Here is a 23352-nt window from a genome sequence, read left to right as displayed (position 1 = left end):
TGGAATTCATTGCCTCCCCACATTCGACAAAACCAGGACTACATGGCCTTCCATACATTGAAAACTTGGCTTTTCCCAAATCCATGAAAGGGACCTTCTAAGGCCACCAATCCCTACACCAATGGCCCCATTTCAGATAGAACGACATATCTATAAAAACAGGAACAGTCGGGCCACAGAAACCGGCTAATAAGACATTGCCTCAGGAAAATAGGAACTTTCTGGGCACGGATGTTGGCTTAGATACTGGCAGGATCTGGGCTAAGCAGAGCCTCATAGCACTTCTGGTTTAAACACTTTCTGTGAAAAGACCAAGTTGCTTATATTCTGTGCAGTCAATTAGTTTAGCAATGAAGAAGGTATTGGAGACTGAGCGGTAGCTTGATGGAGTGGGTTCGAGGCTGGGTTTTTTGAGGAGCAGTTTGACATGAGAGGTTTTGAAGGCATCTGGGAAGGTGCCTGATGAGAGTGAATTATTTATGTTGCCAGCATAAGGATCTTTTTTAGAAGGGGAGGTGGACAAGGATCTCCATGCGAGCCAGAGGGTCGGCTAAGGGCAAGTAGGTTGCAGAAATCGTCCTGATAAAAGAAGTGAAAGAAGAGAAAGTAGGTCAGGAGGGCGAGTAAGAGTTCAGGATTGTGGAGGGCCCGGAAGTAAATGGCAGGATCTGAGCTAGTTTTGTGGTGACGGTATGGTGTCTTTCAAGTGCAACCTTAAGAAAGTGGTTGGAAATTTCATCTCAGAGAGCTTGCGAGTTCAGAAACTGGGGGGTTAGGTAACTAGGGGAGTTGAATTCCCCAAGGAGTTCCCTGCATGGGTTTTTGGAGTTGGAGTTTCTGTTTTCATAGCTGTTTTTTTATAACTTTATTTAACTTTTCCAAAGTTACAATACATTTCTTGATTTCATATTTATTAAATTTTTTTATTTAAATGTTTGTACCGCGCACACATGCCCATAGGTCTCAGTGCACACACATAATCAGACGAGACGTACAAACAAGCAAAGAGAAACCAGGAAAGCAGAGAGCAAAGAGAACTCAATCAGAACTGAGATTGAGGAGATGGGTTTTAATGGCCTTTTTGAAAGAGGCATAGTTGTCAATAAGGCATATGGGAGCAGGAAGAGAGTTCCGGAGAGCTTGGACTTCGAAACTTGTGCTGCCAAAACGAACCAATTTGAATCCTGACTGGATCAGAGTGGATAAGATTTCTTGTGGACGTCTTGCTCTTAGTACGATCCGATAGATATACTGGGCATGAGAAGGATATCTTTGCCTGACTGGGAGCCAGTGTAAGGTTTTCCTGAATGTAGAAATGTGTGTGCGACGGGTAAGCTCGAAGACGGTACACACAGCATCCCATATGCCCTGTTCAGTCTTGCAAGGGCCACTTTGTTAAGAGGAGTGGGGGTGGTCTTCCAGGATCGCTCTAGGTGATGCTGTAGGGAGGTGGTGTACCGCTTTTGGTGAGGGGGGGTTCGGTCATCGGGTGGGGCGACTGGATGGTGTGAGGGGGCGGGGGTCATTGCTTTGCAGAGCCATAGGTCGAAGAGAACAATGAAGGGGTGTCCTTCCTTGCAAGAGAGATCCGATAGTGGATGAAGTAGGGAATAAGCCAGGTCTGGAATGATAATGATTTTATTCCAAAGAGGGATGGTGGCTGGTGTAGTTGAGGGATTGTTTGATGGAAGTGGTGGAGAGGGAGTGGTATTTAAGTGTGAAATGCATAGTGTGGTGATCAATCCAGATGAGTGGGCGAGGTGGGAGTGAGGAGATTGTCCATGGCCAGATGCGCAGAAAAGTGTCTTTATGGTGTGTCGTGCGATGTGGGTCGGGTGTGAGATCAGTTGAGTCAGGTCGAGAGCTTCCAGATTGTCTGCGAGGTCGAGAGCTTCCAGATTGTCTGTGAGGGAGCGGGCCAGGGGGTTGGCAGGGACGTCAAGCCAGATGTTGAAATCTCCTAACAAAGTGAGCATGGGGAGCTGGATCCGCGTGGGTGAGAAGGAGTCACAGAGAGTCTCAGCGAAATGTCAGTCGTAGCCGGGTGGCCCATATTTGTAATGTGAACACAGTCTCGCTTTGTAACTTGGGTGGATTTCCCTTCCCCAAGTTTAAACGTGATTCTGTTTCACAGTTCAAGAAAAGAAAACAAGGAAATCCTGATTTGTAATCATTTTCAACCACAGTATGTCTCCACATCATGAGTCTGGTGGTAACCTTTAAAAGCGGCGGTAGCGCTATTACGGCCGCATTTAAGGGTCTGCCAGATCATGGCTTTGGCGGATTTCCCCCCAGCTTTAAGCTGAGGGGAAATCCGCTGCAAAATTGGTGATTTTCGGCGGGAAATCTGCCGGCGGTAATAGCGCGAATTTTCCCCATTGGGCCCAATGGGGAATGAGGAATTCCCGAATGGGCACAATGGGGAATGGGCAATAACCTTTTCGCCAAACCCGTGATCCGGCGCTAATAGCACCAGGGGGTTTGGCGGTAGGGCTATTAGCGCCAGGCCTAATAGCGCCGGCGTTACCGCCCAACTCGTGATGAGGCCCAAAGTTCCAAATGAGTTTGATATAGTTCCATTTTCCAACTGCACTTGGTAGAACTTCAATTTATCAACAGAAAGTTATAACTAAGGTTCCTTGCCTACTTTGAACAATTCTTCAGTTCATCAATAGCATCAATGAGTGTCTTGGGCAGGATGATTTTTGCCACACATGTTTTTAGTATCAACTTCAACATAAATGATATTTATCAGTACCCCTTTTACTTACACCAGGCCCACTTTTCAACAGCTTGAAGTTCAGGTATACTCCTCTGCCCAAACAGCAATTCACAACCACAAGTGCTTTTGGGGTTAAATACCGTCTGATGTATGTGTCACCACAATTTCAAATTGTTCAACAAGACTGCAGCTTCAAAACCTCCAACAATGCTTTAGGAAACACAAGATTTATATTTGTGCTTTGTAATACTCTTCTCACAACAATGCTCCTCTCCCTCTGGATCCCTCTCTCCCAGAAAGGCAGCCTTTGTGACACTTTTGCTTCCCCACTACACAAGTAACCAATGAATGATATGCAAAGGGTATTGACTTGGATAATGTGAGTTCATACACATTTTTACCACAGGTTGTGTAATATTTGAGCAACAATTGCCATGGTCTATAAATCATTCAATGGCCCTTTGCCGCAGCTAGCAATATCTGTTATTTTGTTACTGCCTTGTTTTAGCCCTATCATGGCTTGGGAAATGCTTGTAGGTGTTATTTTTTTTTAACTATGTTGCCCTTTTATACTGTTGATGTTACCATAGACTCCAATTTATAACATTACTGTCTGATGGCTTTTGTATTATATGGTTTCACTGCTTTTTAAGACTTCGGTATTAAAAAGTACATTATAAACCACTCTCACTTGCAAATGCTGCTTCTGCTTTGGGTTGTTAGTGTGAGTTTCAAAACTGCTTTTCCAGTCACTTTCAGTCACAAGCGTACATAGGCGAGCGGGGAAGGAGTGCTCCGGGGTCACACAGGCTGTGAATTCAGCAGGTAAAACGTGCTCTCCTCTTCCTCTTGCAGGATTCCTCTTCTTTTGGCTTCTCACGATACAGCAAATCTCTTCTTCTAGTTCGCCGCCACCAACGCCATCTGGTAATGGAGCCCTTGTTGCTCCTGGGGTTCTCTGGTGCACGCCAACCACCAGAGACCTCGAGGCCCTTGGCTGCATGCCAGCCATCTAAAACAGCCTCCGGGAAGGGAAAACGTCCCTAGTCATCACTTTCCGCTGCGCAGCCTCTGCAGACTTGATCACCAGAGGGCAAGCTTCCTGCTGCTAGATCTCTGCAATTTAGGATTTGAGAGGCAGAGACCCTCTCAGAACCGACAGTTGCTTTCTGCCTTGCAATGGTACCAACATCTTCCCTCTCGTCCAGCAGGCCTTTTAAGCTCTCAGTGTCCCCCAGATGTGGGTAATCTGCATTAGTAAACTGACCAATCCTATAGAATCCTCCTCGTCCCAGTACTTAGAGGATTATGGGACTTGAAGTCCCTAATGACAGTTAGGTTTTCTTATTTGATTTTCACTTCTAAACCTCAATTTGTTCTTTATAACAGGTTTTTAGGGAATATCATGAAGATTAGCTGCTAAATCTGATTGAAAAGGAAAAGGCAATTCTTTTAGGTTATTATCTATGAATTCCTTTTTCCTATACCTTTGGGTTTAATGGAGGTCTTTAGTTTTACACATCTCTGGAGTTCTTAAAAGGCTTTTATTTCCTCTAAGGTCTAGGGTTTTGTGAGTTTGTATACCCTTGTTTACATGTGGATTTTGTGATACCGCAAGATGGTTGTTACAACAAGCCATTACATACTTTGGCATGAAAGTTACCCTTTCCAGAGGAAGACAAATACTGTGTCTCATCCCACAGAATCCTCTCACTCCCCTGAGCCTTTTCTCCTCCCAGGTGATCCTCCCGCATAACACCACCCCCAAGGTCAGGATGAGGAAGCATCTGCCTTTCCCTGGCCACCAGGAAGGAGACTTTAGGCAGGGAATTAGGATCTACGTTGAAAGATCACATTCCGAAAAGCTCAAATTACAAAATAGTAGAGCCGACTTGCTCGCATGTTGTAACTCAAGCTTTTTGGAATTTCTCCATTTGTACCTGGCTGTACATTTAATGTAAGCGGGGGGGACACCCCTGCAACCCCCACAGCCTGAAATGCCGAACTAGCGGAGCGGGGGACACCCCTGCAACACATGCTCCCCCTGTTTGACATTATGGGCTACGGATATTTTTACCAAGCCGAACGCACAATGAAAGCCATTATGCTTTTTATTTACAAGCATTTCATCCAAAACGAGGGAATTAGTGAGGAGTTTGTAGGATTCATCACAACACACAGCTATGCCTAAAGATCAAGTCTATCAAGGACATCCACAGGCTCAACGCCGGCTTCTCGCTGATCCAATCTTGGATGTCCAGTGCATACTTGAAGCTCAACCCCTGCAAGACCGAATTCCTACTCCTCACCAACAACACCGAATACCCAGACATACAGACTTGGCAATCGACCATGAATCTTGAGGGCTTCACACTAGAGCTCACCTCCTGCGCCAAGTCCCTCGGGTTCCACATCGACAAGACACCTCTCCTTCAAGACACACATAGCTAAGAAAACTCAGATGACTTGGTATCAGCTCAATCTCCTGTGGAAAGTCAAGCCCTTCCTCCCTCAGGACAGCTTTCGATCCACAGTTCAGCAACTGGTTCTATCCCACCTGGATGGGGGAAATGCCCTCCTCAAAGGCCTCCCATTGTCCTCCCTTTTGCCCCAGAGAAGTGTCCTACACGCAGCCCCATGCCTCATCAATGGTCTATGCAGATAGGACTGCATCACCCCGGCCCTCATCGACCTTCATTGGTTCCCATTGCATGCACGAATCACCTTCACGTCTTGCTGAATCATCTATAAGGCAGTCGTACCCAAGTCACCCAGCTACCTTGCGGAGAATATCAGCATCTCAGGTAGACGGCTCATCACCAGAAGCCGGGACATGTGCAGACTTGAAATCTGCCCCTGCAAAAAGGAAAGTATTAGAAAACAAGCCTGCTCTGCATATGCCCCAGGTCTATGGAACCGCCTCCCCGTCAGCATCAGATTTGCCCCCACACAAGTCAAAGAAGAACTGGAGACCCACCTCTTCAAGGAGTCTCTTCTCCACACCTAGGCCATCCTGTCGCCCCCCGCGCCACCTGACTTGCTAGACACCATCCACACCTCTTCTCCCCACCACTCTGTACAGCTGTACCTCTCCTGTGTGTCCTTCTGTATCCTACCTCCCCCAATATATCTGTTCCATTAATACAATAATAAGTATACAGTGTGGACCTTCCTTTATTCTGTTGAGATTTGTATTTAAGCTGCACTTAAGGACCAGCCCCATTTCTTCCTCAGAGTGAAGCAAGTCTACTTTGTGAAGTTTACCATTGTGAGAGTCGGGTCAAGAGTTAGGGAAACCCTTCCAAGCACTACACAACATTTAGCTGTGGCACTTGTGAGGAAATCCCGGAAACCCTTAGCTAGCAAGGGGACAGAGATTGCAAATTGGAGATTGCAGTCTTATTGGAAAGTTCAACAAAACCCCCCACTGAAAACCCATTTTACGTGTAAATGGTGAAGAAAGCACACGTTTCTTCACCATTCTGCACCCAACGCACTCCTGTGTGTCAAAACCAGGTTGTGGCTGTTGGTGGCAGTTGGCTTTAGGGCCAATTTTCTTTTGTGCTGTGTGAGAAGAGTTTGGAGCTTGTGGCAGACAGCAGGGTAGACCTCTGGACAAAACTAGCAGGGATTCTGTCCACTGCCATCACCGATACCTGACAAATGCCTTGTCCTGCCTCAACAGGCAAATGTCCCAGAAGGCCAATGAGCATTGCATCTGAGAATCTTAGAGTAAGGTTTGAGACTGAAGCATCTCTCAGTCTGCTAACCAATATACTAAAGAAGGTGAAATGTTTGACTGCAGGCCTCAAATTACAAGCTGCCCTTTCACTGAACCTTACATTTTCGTATCCCATAACCCTTAGCATGTAGCTGATGGTAATGTCCGAGTTTCCACACCAACCTTTTCCCTCATCTGCCAACTCCCAAATGGTTCTTTTGTTCCTCATAGAGAGGTGGTGAGCGGGAGGGGAATGGGAGAGGGAGGGATAGAGGGAAGATTGGGAGATAGAAATGGAACCAGTCTATAAATGGTATGGTGGTAGGAGTGCAGGGTTGCAGGTTGTCTTGTAAAGCCTACTCCCCTTCCCATCCACCTGACTAACCAACTTCCCTCCAAGATCTCCAAATACCTTCCACTACATACACAAACCCCCAGAAACCGAGTCAACAGGCCTAGATGTTAGCACATCAACACTAACCGAGCCACGACAAAGCTCTCTAGCTAGAATCCACTCTCCCACATAAGCGGCTAACCAGACCCAAAGTGCTGTAGTCCATCAGATCTTGGGTTCTTCCCTATGGATAACATAATTCCAGGTTTCTCCACCAGATTTACACAAAGCAGATTTGCACTCAAGAACTGGGTACTGCTGAACTGCACCCATCAACACCACAGGTTTCCCATCTGCCCCTCCCACTAATGAACCCCAAGCCCCTTTTTCTTACAAAGCCACATGCAGCGATGCTGCAAATAGTTGCAGAAAGGCACTATTCAAGACCACTTACATTAGTACAACAGGATTTGTGGAGAATACCCCTCTGATCTGCCCAAGTATGGAACTAGAAGGTTGAACCATCTTGAATAAAGAGGCATGATGGATGTCAGACTTTTCAGTAAGATCTCCCTGTAGATTTTCTGGGGTTGGCAAAACTGTACTAAGGTGTATCTACTGAATCTCTGATTAATAAATTTTCTATGGTAATCACAAAGGGTGTATATTCTTACTTTATTCTGGAGGAAAATTGGGACCATATTTGGCATTTTGTCATGAGATCAATGTGAGGACGATAATCATTAATATCCTTCTTTGTAAGGCTTTTGCAGTGCTGTAATTCTTTTCCTTTTTAAGTTGAATTTTATAATATTCTAACATGTTGAAATGGTGTTTTATCAGAGGATGTTTTTAATATTTTTCATGATATTTTAATGTGGGATGACGAAGTATTAAAAGTTGACTGTATAATGCGACAAATAAAATAAACTTTCTTTATCTTTGGTATCATCATAGTCATATCAACCAAGTTCTTTATGAGAGGCAAAGAGCTTTTATTGATAATGTTTTGTTTTTGAAAGGCATAGTTTTTGGCGTTTTGTACATTTAAACTGCTCAATGTCTTAATCACATAAAAGACAAACATGACTGTGAATGACCATCAAGTCTGACTGTGTTTTTTCATATAGAAATCAATGATGTCTCATGTCCAGTTCGGATTATTCTTTTGTTCTAATTCTATTTTTTCCCAGTTACCATTTGAGTATAGGTGGATGGTGCTTTCCTTTGGGGAGGCCTGACAACAGCTCCAGGTCTCAGTGATTAGCTGATGTAAAGCAGATTATCTGAACGTTCATAAGATGGCTCACAGAGCTCTGAACCCGCAGGAACACCCCAACAGAGACCAAACTTCAGAGCCATCATACCTGCAGGTCTTGTGTCCTCCTCCTCCAGGAAATGCTGCAAGGCACTGGACGGCTATCCACCACACAGCTGCACTCCATGGCCTGCAAGGCACTGAGTAGAAGGCCCCCACCCTCCACCTGCAAGAGAGCTGGGAAAAGGGTATGGAACAAGTTTTACATGGATTCCAACCTTTACACCTAAGACAGACACGAGTAGAACCTCCACCCCCTCCCTCCATGTTTGCAAGAGAGCGGATATAGTATTTGGTCCAGTTTCAACAAAAGACCCACCCCACCCATCACTGACCTTCAAGATCAGAATTGCTGAAAAAAAGCACCTAGCTTTTTCGCTCTCAACCGGTTTGGTTCTTTCCTTTGCCCATTCTGCATCACACTGTATGGCTTTTCTTTACTGCACTAGTAAAGGTATCCCCCCCCTTCAATTATCTGCTTTTAATTCTGGTCTTCCTCTGGCCCCACTATTTGACTCTCCCGCTTCAGATTTCATAGTCCTTGTGCTGTTCTTGTGGTTGTCACATCCATTTTAAGAGTATGCCCTGTACAATACCCTACCACTATCCTACATTAAGCCCTGGGTTGCAGAAGTACCTGGATCAATCAGCACTTGCAAGTGTTTTAAACATTCCTCTGGTCGCTGGGCCTTGAGAGCCTCTGCCAGTGCCTTCTTCCTTGCTTTCTCCTGTTCCTGAATCTCACGCTCTTTCTTCTTCTTCAGCGCTTCCTGGCGGCCTGTCTCAATGTCTTCCACGCTACGTTTCACCTTCTTCTGCGGGGGGCCTACAAGCATTTCTGCTGCTTGTAGCTGAGCACTGGAGCCCCAAGAATGGGATTTGTGAACAGTAGCCATGTGAGATTTGGTTTCTTTGGGGGCCTGATGTAAACCATCTGGACGACTGATAGGTAATTGCACACCCCTTGCCTCCAGTGACATCTGTGCCGTCTCCAATCTGGCTGTAATTGCTGGTATATCCCCATCATCACAGGGGAAAATGGCACTTCCAGGTTTGGGCCCAGTGGATGCAAGTCGCTTGGGGAAGGACTCAGTGGATGTAAATCTGCCTTTCAGCCTTTCCGAGAGGGAAACAATCTCTTCCTCCTCGCTTTCACTGCTGATCATAGTGATATCTGGGCCAAAGGCTCTGTTTGAAGATTGGTTCTTTCTGGCACTGTGAGAAATCTCCCGGTCAGGAGAGGAAGAATCAGATTTTCCAGAGTCAGAACTTTCTAGAAGGATGACATTGTTCACTGGAGGAGAAGAGGTGCTGTTCTGCTGCTGCAGGAAACCAAACCTTGGTAGATGCTCATGGTCACTTTCACTGGACTCGTCAAGAACCTTCTGCGGTCCCATCTGAGGAGCGCAAATTTGATCAAACCTGCAATGAGAAGACAGTGGCGCGTCAAAAATGTCAAATTACAGTAATTAGTTTTCAATTATGACAAACCATGAACTGTCATTGCCATCAAAGTTCAACCATTTAGAAGTAAATCCAACAGGGTCTAAAACTGAGCAGACTTGTGCAACCTGCTAAACTAGTCTCTTCATGAAAGGGAGTAAAAGAAACTTCACACTGGACATCTTATGTACGTTGATCATGCTAAATCTAACTGAGGTACCCAATAACTGAAAAACGCATCTGCTTGTTCTTTTCTACAGTAATGATGTGGCGGAGCAGCTCGGGCCAGAGTTACTTTCATTTACATATCTTTAGCAGGCTTGGTGCTTTTATAAGGCATGGCATTCATAAGCAGCTGCATAGAGTGCTGGCAGGAGAACCATTATGGGTTCAAAAACATAAAATCTGGCCCTGCTGGATGTGGGTGGGGTGGCGGCAAATGCATCAACTGACTTTCACACTCGTAGGTTACCCCAAGCTATTCAGTCTTTCAAAATAGGCAGTGTTCACAAGGTGGTCCCATCAGTGCCTGGATGGCACAACAATATAAGGCATAACAAAGTGGTAGCCTTTCGAAAACTAAAAACATGTCTAACAATTCAGAACAAATTGTGCATTTTTACAGTGATTTTACAACAATGGAATTGTTGAGAGGTGAGATATGGAAGTGTGAAGCAGCTGTTCACACTTGCTGACTGTTGGGCCTCATGGCTGATGCAAGAGGCTGAGGAGGCTGCCTGGATTCGATGTCTGAAGTCTTACAGAAATTGAAGGCTCAAAAATATTTTAAAAAGATGGGGATCCGTAGTTTCCAGTGAATGTATTTTCTTTATGCCTGAAGGCCGGGCTGTGTCAGCCTGCCCGTGGCTTCATAAAACAATGGTTACGCAAAGTCTTGAAAGGCTTTCTCGAGTGGCACCCTATCTCTGCACTATGCAAAAATGGTAGGGTTTTGCTGAGCACCACAGTTGGCTTCTTCTGCATCTTCGCTCTGGTGCTCGGCAACTTTGGGCTCTACTCTACCCAATGTTGCTTCAAGGAGAAGGACAAGAACATTACAGATTTCAGTAAAAACCTCTTTGAAGCTCTGGCTTACCTGTGTTTATTTTGTAACAGGAACTAAGAAGAGAAATTACACCAAAAACTAGTAGCATCCACCAAAGCATCTACAAACCTACTAGTAAATCTAGAAAAGGAAGTTAAAATGTGTTCGCTCCTCGGGCCACAGCCTCAGGTTCTTTCTGAGATAACTCCCAGGAGGACCAAAATCAGAAGAGGAGGAGCTACATGAAATCAGTGGAGGTCAAGATGTTAAAGTTAAAGGACATTTGTACCGCGCACTATCACCAGCGAAGTGGTCCCCTGACGCTCTGGCGGCTCTGAAAAAGGGGAGGAGAGGGGGTGGGTTAGTGGGAATAAGCTGGAAAAGTGCAAGAAAGCAGTGATGTGCTGTTGATAGCCTCAACCCGGTGGGTCCGTTGGCTGGGCTTGGGGTGTTTTGTGGTCCGTAGTCGTCGTGTGCTGTTGTGCAAGTCTATGTGTGGTTTGTTTTGTTGTTGCATTGTTGTGAAGTTTGTGCGGATTGCTGCGTTTTAGGTTTGTGGTTGTGTTTGGTTATAGTTTGAGAGGTGTATGCAGAGGGATGGAATTGTTAGTTGGTTGGTTAGTTGGCATTGCTGTCCTTGCAATTGTGGGATTCCATCTAGGTGTGGCACATGCAGACAGTCACATTTCTATCTAGATTTGACGCGAGCTAGGTTCATAATTCTAAGTGTGGAACATGCTAACAGCTGAGAATCATATATGCCAACAGTCACATTTCAGAAATTCCATCCAAGTGTGGCATATGCTAACAATCACATTTCTGTCTAGATCTGGCGTAGACTAGGCTTGAGAAATTCCATCCAAGAGTGGCATATGCTAACAATCACATTTCTGTCTAGATGCGACGCAAGCTAGGTTAAGAATTCTAAGTGTGGTGCATGCTGAGAATCATATATGCTAATAATCACATTTCTGTCTAGATCTGGCGCAGACTAGGCTTGAGAAATTCCATCTAAGTGTGGTATATGCTAATATTGCAATTATGGGATTCCATCTAGGTGCGGCACATGCCGACACTCACACTTCCACCCAGAAGCGACGGAAGCCAAAGTTCAGAATTCCATACGAGTGTGGCACATGCTAGCAATCACACTTCTATCTAGATGCGACGCAAGCTAGGGTTCAGTTCCATACATGTGTGGCACTAGCATATTCATCTCATGGCAACATTTACATTCCATTTACAGTGGTCACAAGTCTTCATAAGTATATATAATTAAAGTCTATGGCAGTCTACACTACGGAAGGTAAGGTAGAGTGACAGGGGCTTTCTGGAGTAGAGTGATTGCTCTACACCTCACCCCTGCCACACTCACAGTTTTGTTGGTGTCTGCTGGCTTCCTTGGCTTCCCCTGCTGACACTTGCAGACACTTCGTGTATCCGTCCTTCGCCTCGGGGTCCTTAGCTGTAGGGGCTGCCGGGCAGGGGCTGCCCTGGGAAGGTGGCTTAAGAGTCTTGTTGGACCAATGGGGGTGAGGGGGTGGGCAGGGAGGCGGGAGGAGGGAGGGAAGGGGAGCCGCAGGAGAGGGACGCTTCGGGGCGTGGCGGGGGCTTGCAGGGGCAAAATGGAGCCAGCCCATGCCCAGCCTTACCTGGAGTGCCGTGCTCACCTGCAACGCCGAGATGGAATCAGGCGTGCAGGGAGCGCTGGCAACTCCATATTAAAAACATAGGCCTCAGCCTGACCAATCACTGGACGGGGGTGGGCAGGGAGGCGGGAGGGAAGGGGAGCCGCAGGAGAGGGACGCTTCGGGGCATGGCGGGGGCTTGCCGTGGCCACTGCTGGCCGAAATGGAGGCAGCCCATGCACAGCCTTACCTGGAGTGCCGTGTTCACCTGCAACGCCGAGAGGGAATCATGATGAGGAGGCACTGCAAGAGGGGCAGGTCCCAACAAATGACAGACTGCTCTATCCCAAACGTATCCTAAAATGGTCCAATGGGGTCTGTAAACAATCTAAGTAGTAGATCAATACAGGCAAATTAGCACCGTTTTGAGACGAGGTTGAGAAAACAAGTACTCTTTAGAGAGAGCCTTGTTAATTTGCTGCCATCATCTGGCAACAAATATGCAAAGTAGACCCCAAGCTGTGAGGTATTCACATTTATAAAGACAGATGTATGTTTCATATCAACTGCAGTAACATAGAAGCTGTTCCAGTTGTCATAGGGGTGGTTTGGAGAAGGCAAAATAGCAAACCATGTCTGCTTTTTTTTTTAACAGGATAAGTTGAGCAAGGTTTAGGGGTGTGTTTGTGTTTTTTAAAGTTTGCTTAGAAAAAACTTTTGTAACATTTATTCCCATCTATGAAGATGTACCGGGCCACTGATCACAAGGTTGGATTTCGTTTTTTTGGGGGTGCGCTTGTGAGCCGGCCAAGATGGCCGCAAGCCTGTGAAGCTCCCTCATACCCCGTACATCCTGTCTTTAAACCGGCATTCTTCGTGTTGTAAGGAGGAAGCCCTTTCTGAGGGTCTCTGCCTGATAGTGCTGTGGGTCGAGGGGCCCACCCCCGGGTGGAAAACGGTGCTGAACCGAGAGGGAACTGCGGCACGAAGCGGTGGCTGAGGCCTGTGCAGTGAGGAGGGAAAGGGGCGGTGCTCCGACCCCATTGCCGGTGCTGAGCTGGGGAAGCTACGCGAGTGTGTGGTGCCTGCCGGTGCGGGGTGAGCGCTCGAGGGTCTGAGCCTGTTGGAGGTGGAGGAGGCGCGGCGGACCCTCAAGGGTGAGACGTCTTGGAGTGGTGGCGGCAGGTATGAGGAGCCGTGGCCAACTGGCACTCCCCCGCGGACCAACGGTGCTGGAGGAAATTGGCGGGGGGAGTGCTGGCAGAACGTTGGGAGAGCCAGGTGTGCCAGGCCGGCGAGAGCTGCGGGTGGACGGGCAGCGGGGCTCTTTGCCCGAGCGCGTGACCTGGGGGCTGCGGCGTCCTCCCTCCCTGGTCGGACGCCGATGTGAGAGGAGTCGGCACTGCGTGCTACGAGCCGCCGAGCCGGGAGGATGGAGCGAGAGCCGGAGGCTCGCCCAGACAGATGGACTGAGCGGCAGGGGACCCCTGGGCGCTTTGGCTCCCGGGGGTGGCTGCTGCGGCGCACTGATCCTAGAAGGGCGGATTGCCTCGGGGCCTCACGGCGCAGCGCGGCTGCCCGGACTGGGGGGTGCCTGGCCTCCCTGGCTTCCGTGCACCTGGCGACAGGACCCTGCGTTGGAGATCAGTGGTGGGCTTGGTGGGGGCTGCAGCTGGGGGGGTGCTGTCTTATCTGCAGCACTCGGAGTGTGGCTGCCCCTGGCTCCCTGAGAACTCCTGTTGGCTGCCCCTTGGAAATATATTTACCCTCTGGTGCATACAACATGTTCCCCACCCCCCCAGAATCGGGTGCAAGGCGGCTTTGGGGGAAGGACCTTTCTCTTTTTTTTTTTTTGTACCCACGCTGGGTGTCCTTGCCCTAGAGCCCAGTGTGGGGGCCTGATCTGGTCGCCCTTGATGCGCATAAGTGACGCCCTGTCTGGATCACCCTGTCGCGCCAGCCATGTCTAAATCTGGAAAGGGGGGCAAAAATCAGACTAAGTTGAACTTTGAGGCGCCCGTGCGGCCCAAGGACTGTGCTGCAATGAACGAAAATGGGGTGTCACACGCCGCGGAGATGGGTCCCGATCCAGCGGCCGCCTTTCAGGACAATTAAAGTCATGTTCACGCAGCTGCAGTCGGGAATCCAGTCCTTGGATGGTAAACTGGATACTCTGAATTGCAAGGTGGACCACATGCAGGTCCGTTTGGACCGGCACGGGGAGCGACTGGATGAAGCGGAGGGGCGCCTTGCAAGTGTGGAGGGAATGGCGGCAACAGTGCCGGGTGAAATGTCTGAGGTTAGGAGAGCCTTAAAGGAACTCAGAGAGAAGCAAGAGGATTTGGAATTGCGGTCCCGTCAAAATAATATTCATATTGTTGGCCTGTCAGAGTCGGAGAACCAGGGGAACATGGAGTTGTTGGTGGAGGACATACTTCGAGAAACATTAGGCTCTGAGGGTTTTTCCCCGATATGTGTGCTCAACAGGTCCTCACAGGATTCCAAGTGGACGGAAACCGATCCCGGGTGCCCCGCCCCTTGATAGCCTGGTTATTGAATTATCGGGACAGAGACATGGCGCTTAGTAAGGCCAGGCAGAAGGGCGCCTTGTCGTATAAGGGGGATGTCATCAAACTATTCCCAGACTTCTCAGATAAGGTGCAGGCGACCAGAAAAACCTTTATAGACGTCAAGAAGAGGATGAGGGAAAGGGGCTTAAAATATGCCATGCTGTTTCCGGCTAAGCTGCGGGTGGTGCATGAGGGCAAATGTTTTTTTTTTTCAAACTCCGGAGGAGGCATCCTCTTTCCTCGACATGTTGCTGCGGTCGCGTAGGGCACGGGCGGATGGTGATTGAATGAGTTAAGGCAGAGTATGATCTCCTGTTGTAGCAGTTACTTGTGATACTGGGGGCTTCTCTGAGCACGGAGATACCCATCTTGGTGGGGTGCGGGGAGGGTTGGGCTCCTAGCTGCTCCCTGTGCGAAAGCTGTGTGTGCTTAAGTTGATAGGGGTCGGGGGGCCGGAATGTTGGGGTCTTCGGCCTGGTGGGTGGGGATTTGAAGTTGTGGGAGGGGTCTATGGGGTGGTGGGGTTGGGTAGGGAAGGGAATCACCGGCAGGTTGGGGGGTTGCTGGTTGAGTGGGGGGCGGGAGGGCGGCACTGGGGGATTTGGGGGTACACATGGAAGGTCTGGACGCTTGTGGAGCTGAGTGGAGGTGGGTCAGTAGGTGCTCTAGTGTTCTCAAATGGCGACGCTGAATTTTATGACTTGGAATGTCAGGGGCCTGAAAAGTTGGCCCAAATGCCGGAAAGTTCTACACTACTTGGAGCGCCATATGGTGGGGGTGGCTTTCCTTCAGGAGACCCATTTGACTGCGACCAGCGAGTCTAAGTTTGGTAAGAGTTGGGGATGCCATAGGTATTGTTCTTCCTATTTCTCTTACTCTAGTAGAGTGTGTATTCTGGTGCATAGGTCAGTGGGTTTCCGTCTGGTCAAGGTTGTGAAAGATCAAGAAGGTAGGGCTCTGGTGGTGCAGGGGGTGGTTCAGGGGAAGTTATATACATTGTTAAGTTACTATGGTCATAATCACGATACGGTGGAGTCACTTGACTGGGTGGAGAAATAATTGGGGGCTCTTCCCGATGGGGAAATTATTTGGGCAGGGGATTTCAACTCAGTCCTGAATACCTCGCTTGATAGGATGGGCGATGCAGTGCGCTCTGGTGGTAAGGCGTCCTCTAGAATCCGGAGCATGCTCCCGGTGTGGGATATGGAAGATATATGGAGGGTGAGAAATCCTGGGGCGCATCAGTTTACGCACTACTCCGCTCTGCATGGTTCGGCATCCCGGTTAGATTATTTCCTGGTGACCCGTGCAATTAATGGTCGGTTTGTGGGGGTCGGCATTCTGGCCCGCACTTTATCGAACCATGCTCCTGTCCTGTTGTCGACTCGAGTAGAGGTTTGTGATAGGGTGCGGCCCCCCTAGCGGTTTAAGAGTGAGGTACTCACAGATGTGGTTTTTAAGGAGGAACTGTTGAAGGCTATAGAGGCGTATTTCGAGGCCAATGATGGGTCTGTGTCGTCTGACGGTACTCTGTGGGAAGGGTTTAAGTGTGTGATCAGGGGCGAGTGTATTGCTAAAGAACTGGGGATTCTAAAGAAGTTACGGAAGGATCTGGCGGTCACGGAGGACGAAATACAGGTTCTGCAGGAAGAGGCACCTGTTCCGAATGCGGCTCAGAGGGGAGGTATCAAGCAGAAGTTACAGGAGTTTAACACCCTGGCTCAACGGGAGGTTAAGTTTATGTGGGATAGGGTGGCCCCTCGGCAGTACTGGGAAGGGCAGGCCCACACGAGTCACTCGAAGGGGCGGCCGGGAGAATAGAGTGACGGGGATCACAGATGAAGGGGGAGTCGTTCACGACGAGGATAAAGGGATACTTCATGAGTTCCAGGACTTTTACGGTAGGTTATACTCATCCCGCCTGTCAGTGGCGCGTGCAGATATAGAAGCGTTCCTTGATGAGGTTGGGCTATATTGGTGCTCGGAGGAACAGAGGGGCTGGTTGAATAGGCCGGTGGCGTTGGAAGAGGTGGTGGATGCCATTAGGTCACTGCTGGGTGGGAAATCCCCAGGTCCTGACGGCTTTACCGCTGAATTTTATAAGTGTTATGCGGAAAGCTTGGTGCCATATTTTTTGCGGGTATACCAAGAGGCGGTATCCTTGGGCCGATTGCCTGATTCCCTTAGAGAGGCTGTTGTGGTTGTGCTGTTGAAGCCGGGTAAACCAGAAGATGACTGATCATTGTACCGGCCGGTTTCGCTTATTAATCTCTATAATAAGATCTTAGCGAAGATTGTGGCGAGGCGGCTAGCACCGCTGATGCCAACTCTGGTGTGGGCCGATCAGGCAGGTTTTGTTCCAGGTTGTTCGCCTTCGTTCGGTCTGCGGAGGATGTTCGGTCTGATTGCGGCATTACCATAGGAGGATCCGGCGGTCACGGTCCTTTGGACCCCGCTAAAGAGTTTGATTCCGTGTAATGGCCGTTTTTATTTATAGTACTGCGCAGACTGGGCTTGGGCAACTTTTTCATCTCCTTGGTTTCACTTTTGTATACCAACCCAGTGGCTAAGGTGAGGGTGAATGGGCAGACCACAGGGGAGTTGCCGCTTGAGCGGGGGACGCGTCAGGGCTGCCCGTTGTCTCCCCTACTTTTCGCCTTGGCGATGGAGCCAGGGGCTGAATGGGTTCGGGAATTTCACTTACATCGGGGAATCCAACTGCATACCCATAAGGTGATAATATCATTGTATGCAGATGATATGGTTCTATTTATTCGCCATCCTGAAGTCAATCTGGACCCGGTCATGCGGAATCTCCAGCGCTTTGGTGACCTCTCGGGGCTTAAAATAAACACTAGCAAGTCTGTTATCTACGTGTTGGGCTTGGTCCACTTTGGGACGTGCGCCCGTTGGGAGTGTACTTTATTCGCCAGAAATTCCACCAATATTCATCCCTGGCGTTCCTCTGACCAGTGAGGCGTGCTATGTGGCCACTATGAAAAAGCTGGGTGTCACTCGGTTGGGAGACCTGTTTCCGGGTGGGAGGTTCATCTCCTTGGATCAGTTGAGGGAGAAAGGGGTCATGTCGGCTGTGGATGTATTCTTGTACTGTAGGCTGAGGGGAACATTGCAGCGGCTGCTCCCCTCTTTCCCGGAACCGCCTGCAGTGGATGCTTTGCTTCATAAGGTGCTGGGGGAGGTATTGGGCAAACGGTGCTCTCCGGATTGTACAAACTAGCCTTGCAGGCCAAACTAGTAGGTGGAAGGTCGCCCAAAGAATCATGGGAGAGGTTGTTAGGGCGGGATATCTCTGTAAGCATGTGGGAGTACTGTTGTGAGATGACCAAGAAGGGGGCGGTTAACTCGAACTTTAAACTGGTCCACTTTAAGTTTTTGCACCAGTGTTACTACTCTCCCGCTCAGCTAAAAGATTACTTTCCCCAAAGGTCTGGGGCTTGTCTCAAATGTGGACAGGAGATGGTGGGTTTTCTCCATGTGGCTTGGGAGTGTAGGAAGTTGGTGCAATTCTGGCAAGGGGTGTTTGTGGTGATAGGGGGAATTGTGGGCAAAGGCTTGTGCGGGATCCAGTGATAGCCCTGTTAGGGTACACAGAGCAGATGCCTAAAGAAACTAGGAAGTTGGTAAGTCTTCTTTTAATTCTGGCAAAAAGGCGGGTAGCTATGGAGTGGGCGGAGTACAACAATCGCCCAATGGTCGACGGACATACTATACTGTAATGATATGGAAACCAGATGGGATGCGGTGAGAGGGAACTGCCGAAGCGACAGCCGGATGTGGGATGCATACATGTCATATCTTCTTGGCCAGCCGGGAGGGGAAGAGTCTGGGGTCCCTTCTGGTGCAGGGGTCTCCTGTCCGTTCGGTCCCTGGAGTGCAGCCTTCATCCCCTTCTTAGAACTATGTCCAAGGAATCAATATGTTGACATGTGTGACATGGACGACTTGGAGATTAAACTGGGAGGATCCTCAGAAAGACACTGGCCTCGTCGCTCAAGATAGCTCTGGTTTAGGACGCTACCTTACATGTGTACCGGGGGGAGGGAGGGTTTGGTTGTCTGGATGATTGCTATGTTGTTACTTGAAATGCTAATAAAGAAAATGTTAAAAAGAAAAGGTTGGATTTAGTTTTAATATTGGTTTGATTTTATATTGCGACAATGTTGTGTGAAGGTTTTAAAAAAAATGAGGTGTAGCGACCTCCATTTTATAGACAGTAACCTCAACCTTTGCTTCACAGGTGCACACAACCTTTGCTTCACAGGTGCACACATATTTATATAATCAGTGCAAAAACTTTAGTTTAAGTGACGTTATGATGATGGTTTAATGCAACAAAATCCATGAATTTCTGCAAATGTTGCAAGCTAGACCGCCTTAACTAAGAGCACTATCTTGTTACACAGTTTGATAACATCACTGGATATTTCCACTTTTGCCCCACAACTGGTCCATAGGCCACTGGTCACACTGTCCGTGGCATGGGTTGTGGTGATGCTGGTCCTACCAATAACATCTCCATTTGCATGTACTACACATGCACCTATTCAATATATTTGTCATATGTCTTGAAAAATACCAAGAGAAATTCTTATTCTGACAGGTATTTTCCTGTGATATCATGAATGCACTCTATGTCATTGGTGTAATTAGTGATGTAATCCCTGTGCTCTTAGGTTGTGCAATGTGGAGCGCAGAATTAAGAGGGCATAGGTTTCAACACTTGCTCAATTTTATAGGTATGCGTGTTAACCATCACTTTAACTAAAGATTATTCACTAAATTTCAAGGATTCTGCTAAGCTAGATACCACACCACCCGTAGCACTAAAGTTGCAGGTTGCGAGCCAAGTGCTTTGCTAACTTGCTCTTAGGTAAGACTTTCACAGAACTGGTAAATCTTCCTGACCAGATCTTTTTGCTTTACTAGTGGGATATTTTTCCTTAATACCCCAGTGAGTGGGAAACTTTTTCCACATTCACAGAATCTTTTACTCTTTAGTTATCCTCTAACAACTTAATGGCAATAAGTGCCTGTTGTTGCTGGGTTGCCCTAGCAGCTCTCCTTTTAACTTTCTTTTGCTAACTTTGAGAGAAGTACAGTTCCGAAGGGTAGAAAGGATCTTTGGATCCCTTTTACATTTCATTCTGTAAAGCCAGCACACCCCATCTAATGTGGAGTTACAATGTATCCCCTTTCAGACTAAAACTGTAAAAATTCTGTTACAGGGAAAATCTTACCTTCAATGGCTGGTGGCAGAGATACTTTGTATTAATTTGGTGCACCTTTACCGCGGGCTGTGTGCACAGCTGCAGTAAAGGCACCTAAGGGTGATCATATTACCAAAATAGCCCATCTTCTTTGTTTGCCATTTTAGCGCTTCTTGTCCTTTCTTGTTCCTTCCCCTGACATCCAGGGTGTGAAATTCATTTTTATCTACGGCGGGAGTCCCCTATACTCCCTGCCTAGGCTCCAGTTTGCCTGTGAGGACAGGAAGTGAGGGAGGAGTCCAAAAAACTCTGCAGCCCTTTGTTTTCCACCTTGCTTGAATGTGGACAAAACCCAGTGGGGGGCCAGCTATCCGGATTGGACAACCAGACCGCCCCTTCTTGTAAAATGCGGGGAGAGAATACAAAGGTTGTGTTGTAATTCCTGATAAATACTGCGAACCTGGAAGCTGAAGAGTAGTCGACCACTGGAACTGAAACCGAAGAGGAGAATGAAGGAAAAGTGTCGGAAACGATTTCCAGCGACCGGAGAACCTGCTGTGTAACCGGAGTCTGCTGTAGCCCTTCCTTCCAATCAACCTCGGGACTCCGAAAATGACGACTCCGACCCAGAGCCTGGTGAAACCCACTAGACTCTAGAAGACCTGCATTTTGAGCCATCCCACGGTTGCTGTGACCTTGCATTGCTGCAATACCACAATACCCTAGGACCTCGAGCCACTGTGTGGTGAACGGTCTTCCGAATCTCGCTGAAACTTCGTTGGCATCTTGATGGATCTCCAGAGACACGAATCGAGTCTGAAAAGTCCCCTCAGAGTGCTTGTTAGGGAGAATTCTCAATATGTGCTAATTTCCCTTTCCTTATGAGACCTCCAGCAACTTTGCTGGATTTCTAGGATTTGATTTTTTACCTAAGAGTGTGAGCATTTTACCCCACTCTTCCATGTATTTTGTGTGTGTTTTACTTTTGTGTTCTTTGGTTATGGAGTTCTAATACAACTCCAGTGGCATCATCTGTTTCTATGTGTCACACAGCACCTTCAGTGCAGTGGCACAGGGGTGTCTTTCAGACTCCCTAAGGTTTAAATACCTTCTCTGGGACTGACTACCGTCTCCCAGAGTATGTAAAGTTAAATTGACTTTACTAGTCTCTTTAAATTTACTCTGCCAGCATACACTATCTTACTATAGAGTGCTGGAGGGGTTGCCTAGCTTCCCCCGAGTCAAAACACTCATGCAACAGTAAAATGTTACCTTTTCCTACTTTAAATGGCTGGTGGCAGTGGTTTAGATCAACTACTGTGATTTTTCCCGACTGCTAACAACGGTAGCTAAAAATTCGGTCAGCCATGTTTTTCAATATGGCGCCCAAACCTATCTGTAAAAACAGACTCCGGTCATCTTATTTCGCCATTTCTTTTAGGAAAAGTCCTTCTTGTGTTAGTCTCTGCGCGCCAAACCAGGTTTGGTCCCTTTGTTCGTTGGCCTTTGGCGGGCTTCAGTGCTGAAGCCCTCCTCTGTCGCCCGAGTGTCTGGGGTGGACAGGATGTGAGGGTGGTGCCTGAAACTCCCTGTGCTTAGTCTCCTAGGAGACCTGAATGCACTCTGGCGTGATTGGCCTGCTGGCTGTCCGTCAAGGACAGCCACCCTATTGTGTGAGTGACAGCCAGGGTAGAATGAATGGGGGAAAACTGCTTTCCAAGTCCCAGAGACCTGCTTTTAAACAGAGTCGACCACTGGAACGAAAGAACAGAAGACGAGCTGAAGGAAGAGGACTGCTGCAACTCCTGGAAGACCGGTGAAGCCCTGTTGCAGGTCCGAATTGCCTGAAACTCCGGTTAACAGAAGCCCTTAAAGGTTAACTTCTTCCCTCGAGTTTGGTGGGAACAAGCAACTCATTAGCCACCTGGATACCGTCCCCATCTGGTCAAATTTTCATATACAAAGATTCTGAACCATTGACTTTGGCCCAGGCCTAGTGAGAAGAATTGCTGGTTGTATCTAACTGAAACTGCTAGAATCCTGCTAGGGTATCTTCTGCGAAGCCTCTGGACCCTCTGCCAACTCAGAAGTAGCATACTCACCCGTTTGCCCAGTCTTCTTAAGGAGCTCTGACTTTTGCTACTAAAGAACCTACTCTGACACTGCCTGTTGGTCACTAGTACTAGTGATCCCCTTCTGCCACTGAGAAAACTCATGCTCCAAAAATAAGGGAAATACTTTTAAGGGAGTGGGACTTTTGCCTAGAAAAGAAAATAGTCTTTAAAAGTAAAGAGTTGGTTGGTAACTAACTCCGAGTGAACAGTTACAAAAGATCTTACTTACCTTGGATGTGTGATGCACTATTCTTAAACGAATGGTTAATGTATTTTCTTCCTTAGAAACTATTTTTCCAGTCTAATAGAAAGTAGATGTGAAGGTATATTACTCTCCTGTGATTAGGTTGAGCCTCTTCCCAAAAGTAAAGTGTTGGTTTCACCAGATTATTCATGCAGGGTACCTGTATGAGTGTCCTCCAACTGTTGGTATCACCAGATTAGTCCTTTTAGGCTAATTGTACGAGTGTCCGCCAACTTGCTTCCCCTGACTTGCTGCTAGCCTGTCCAGAATAAGTATGCATTAGGTTGCTGCATACCTAGAATAACTTTGAGTCAATCAGTAAAGTGTAACATTGGGTTTTGCTTTCCCTGTGATATCTAACCTAGAGTCTGTGGTTCTAACTGTCCCTGAAGTGATGTGTAATGAAAGTCAGTGTATAACTGGCAGCGTCTACTGCCCTTGCATTTCTGAATGTAATTGTAAAAGTACCCATTGGTTTTTACTCCCCAAGAATAGGTGTGACCTATACTGAATGTGTATGAAAAGGTTTTGACTTCCCTAGAACTACTGTTAGGTAGTCCAAATAAGATTTATACTTTGGTCTGTGTACCTTCACGTATAGCGTTGCGTTGTTATATTGTGATTTCATATAAAGTGTTAGTACGTACTTACCCCTAGATTTATCTGGGCCTACCTGTATTTAAATAAATCCTTTATTTTTACATACATAGTGTTTGTGTTTCTTTTGGCCATTTCGATTACAATTTAATGTGTACCAATTCTACAGCCCTCTCGCCCTCCTAGGATAAGCCTGGCTGCTCCGTCTATGCTACCATGTACACAGGTGGTACAGCCTTATACTAAGAGTGGAGTCTTGTACTGCCTCAGTTGAATGATTTTACTAAACTATTAGTTGGTTCAGAAAAACTGTCCTAACACATTTGGCTGTAAATGTAAACTCAAGAAAATATACTAGAGTTTTTTTTTAATCAATATAAGATTTGCT

The 23352-nt window shown here is 47.5% G+C and overlaps 1 protein-coding gene across 4 annotated transcripts in view; it reads right to left on the bottom strand.

Annotated features, from left to right (window-relative positions):
• EME1 (essential meiotic structure-specific endonuclease 1) overlaps positions 1-23352 on the bottom strand; it is a 313316-nt gene that overhangs the window by 196712 nt on the left and 93252 nt on the right. For all 4 annotated transcript variants that reach the window (XM_069654873.1, XM_069654874.1, XM_069654875.1 and 1 more), the window contains exons 2-3: positions 8733-9517; positions 8145-8272 (exon numbers count right to left, since the gene is read on the bottom strand). In XM_069654873.1, coding sequence (XP_069510974.1) covers positions 8145-8272; positions 8733-9492 — 888 coding nt within the window. In that variant the 5' untranslated portion in view covers positions 9493-9517. The remainder of the gene's footprint in view (positions 1-8144; positions 8273-8732; positions 9518-23352) is intronic.

The sequence above is a fragment of the Ambystoma mexicanum genome, chromosome 3q, assembly GCF_040938575.1.
Source record: "Ambystoma mexicanum isolate Mex_15411 chromosome 3q, UKY_AmexF1_1, whole genome shotgun sequence".
NCBI classification, from domain to species: domain Eukaryota; kingdom Metazoa; phylum Chordata; class Amphibia; order Caudata; family Ambystomatidae; genus Ambystoma; species Ambystoma mexicanum.
Note: the sequence above shows the minus strand (reverse complement) of the source record. Positions and strands in the feature narration are given on the sequence as shown.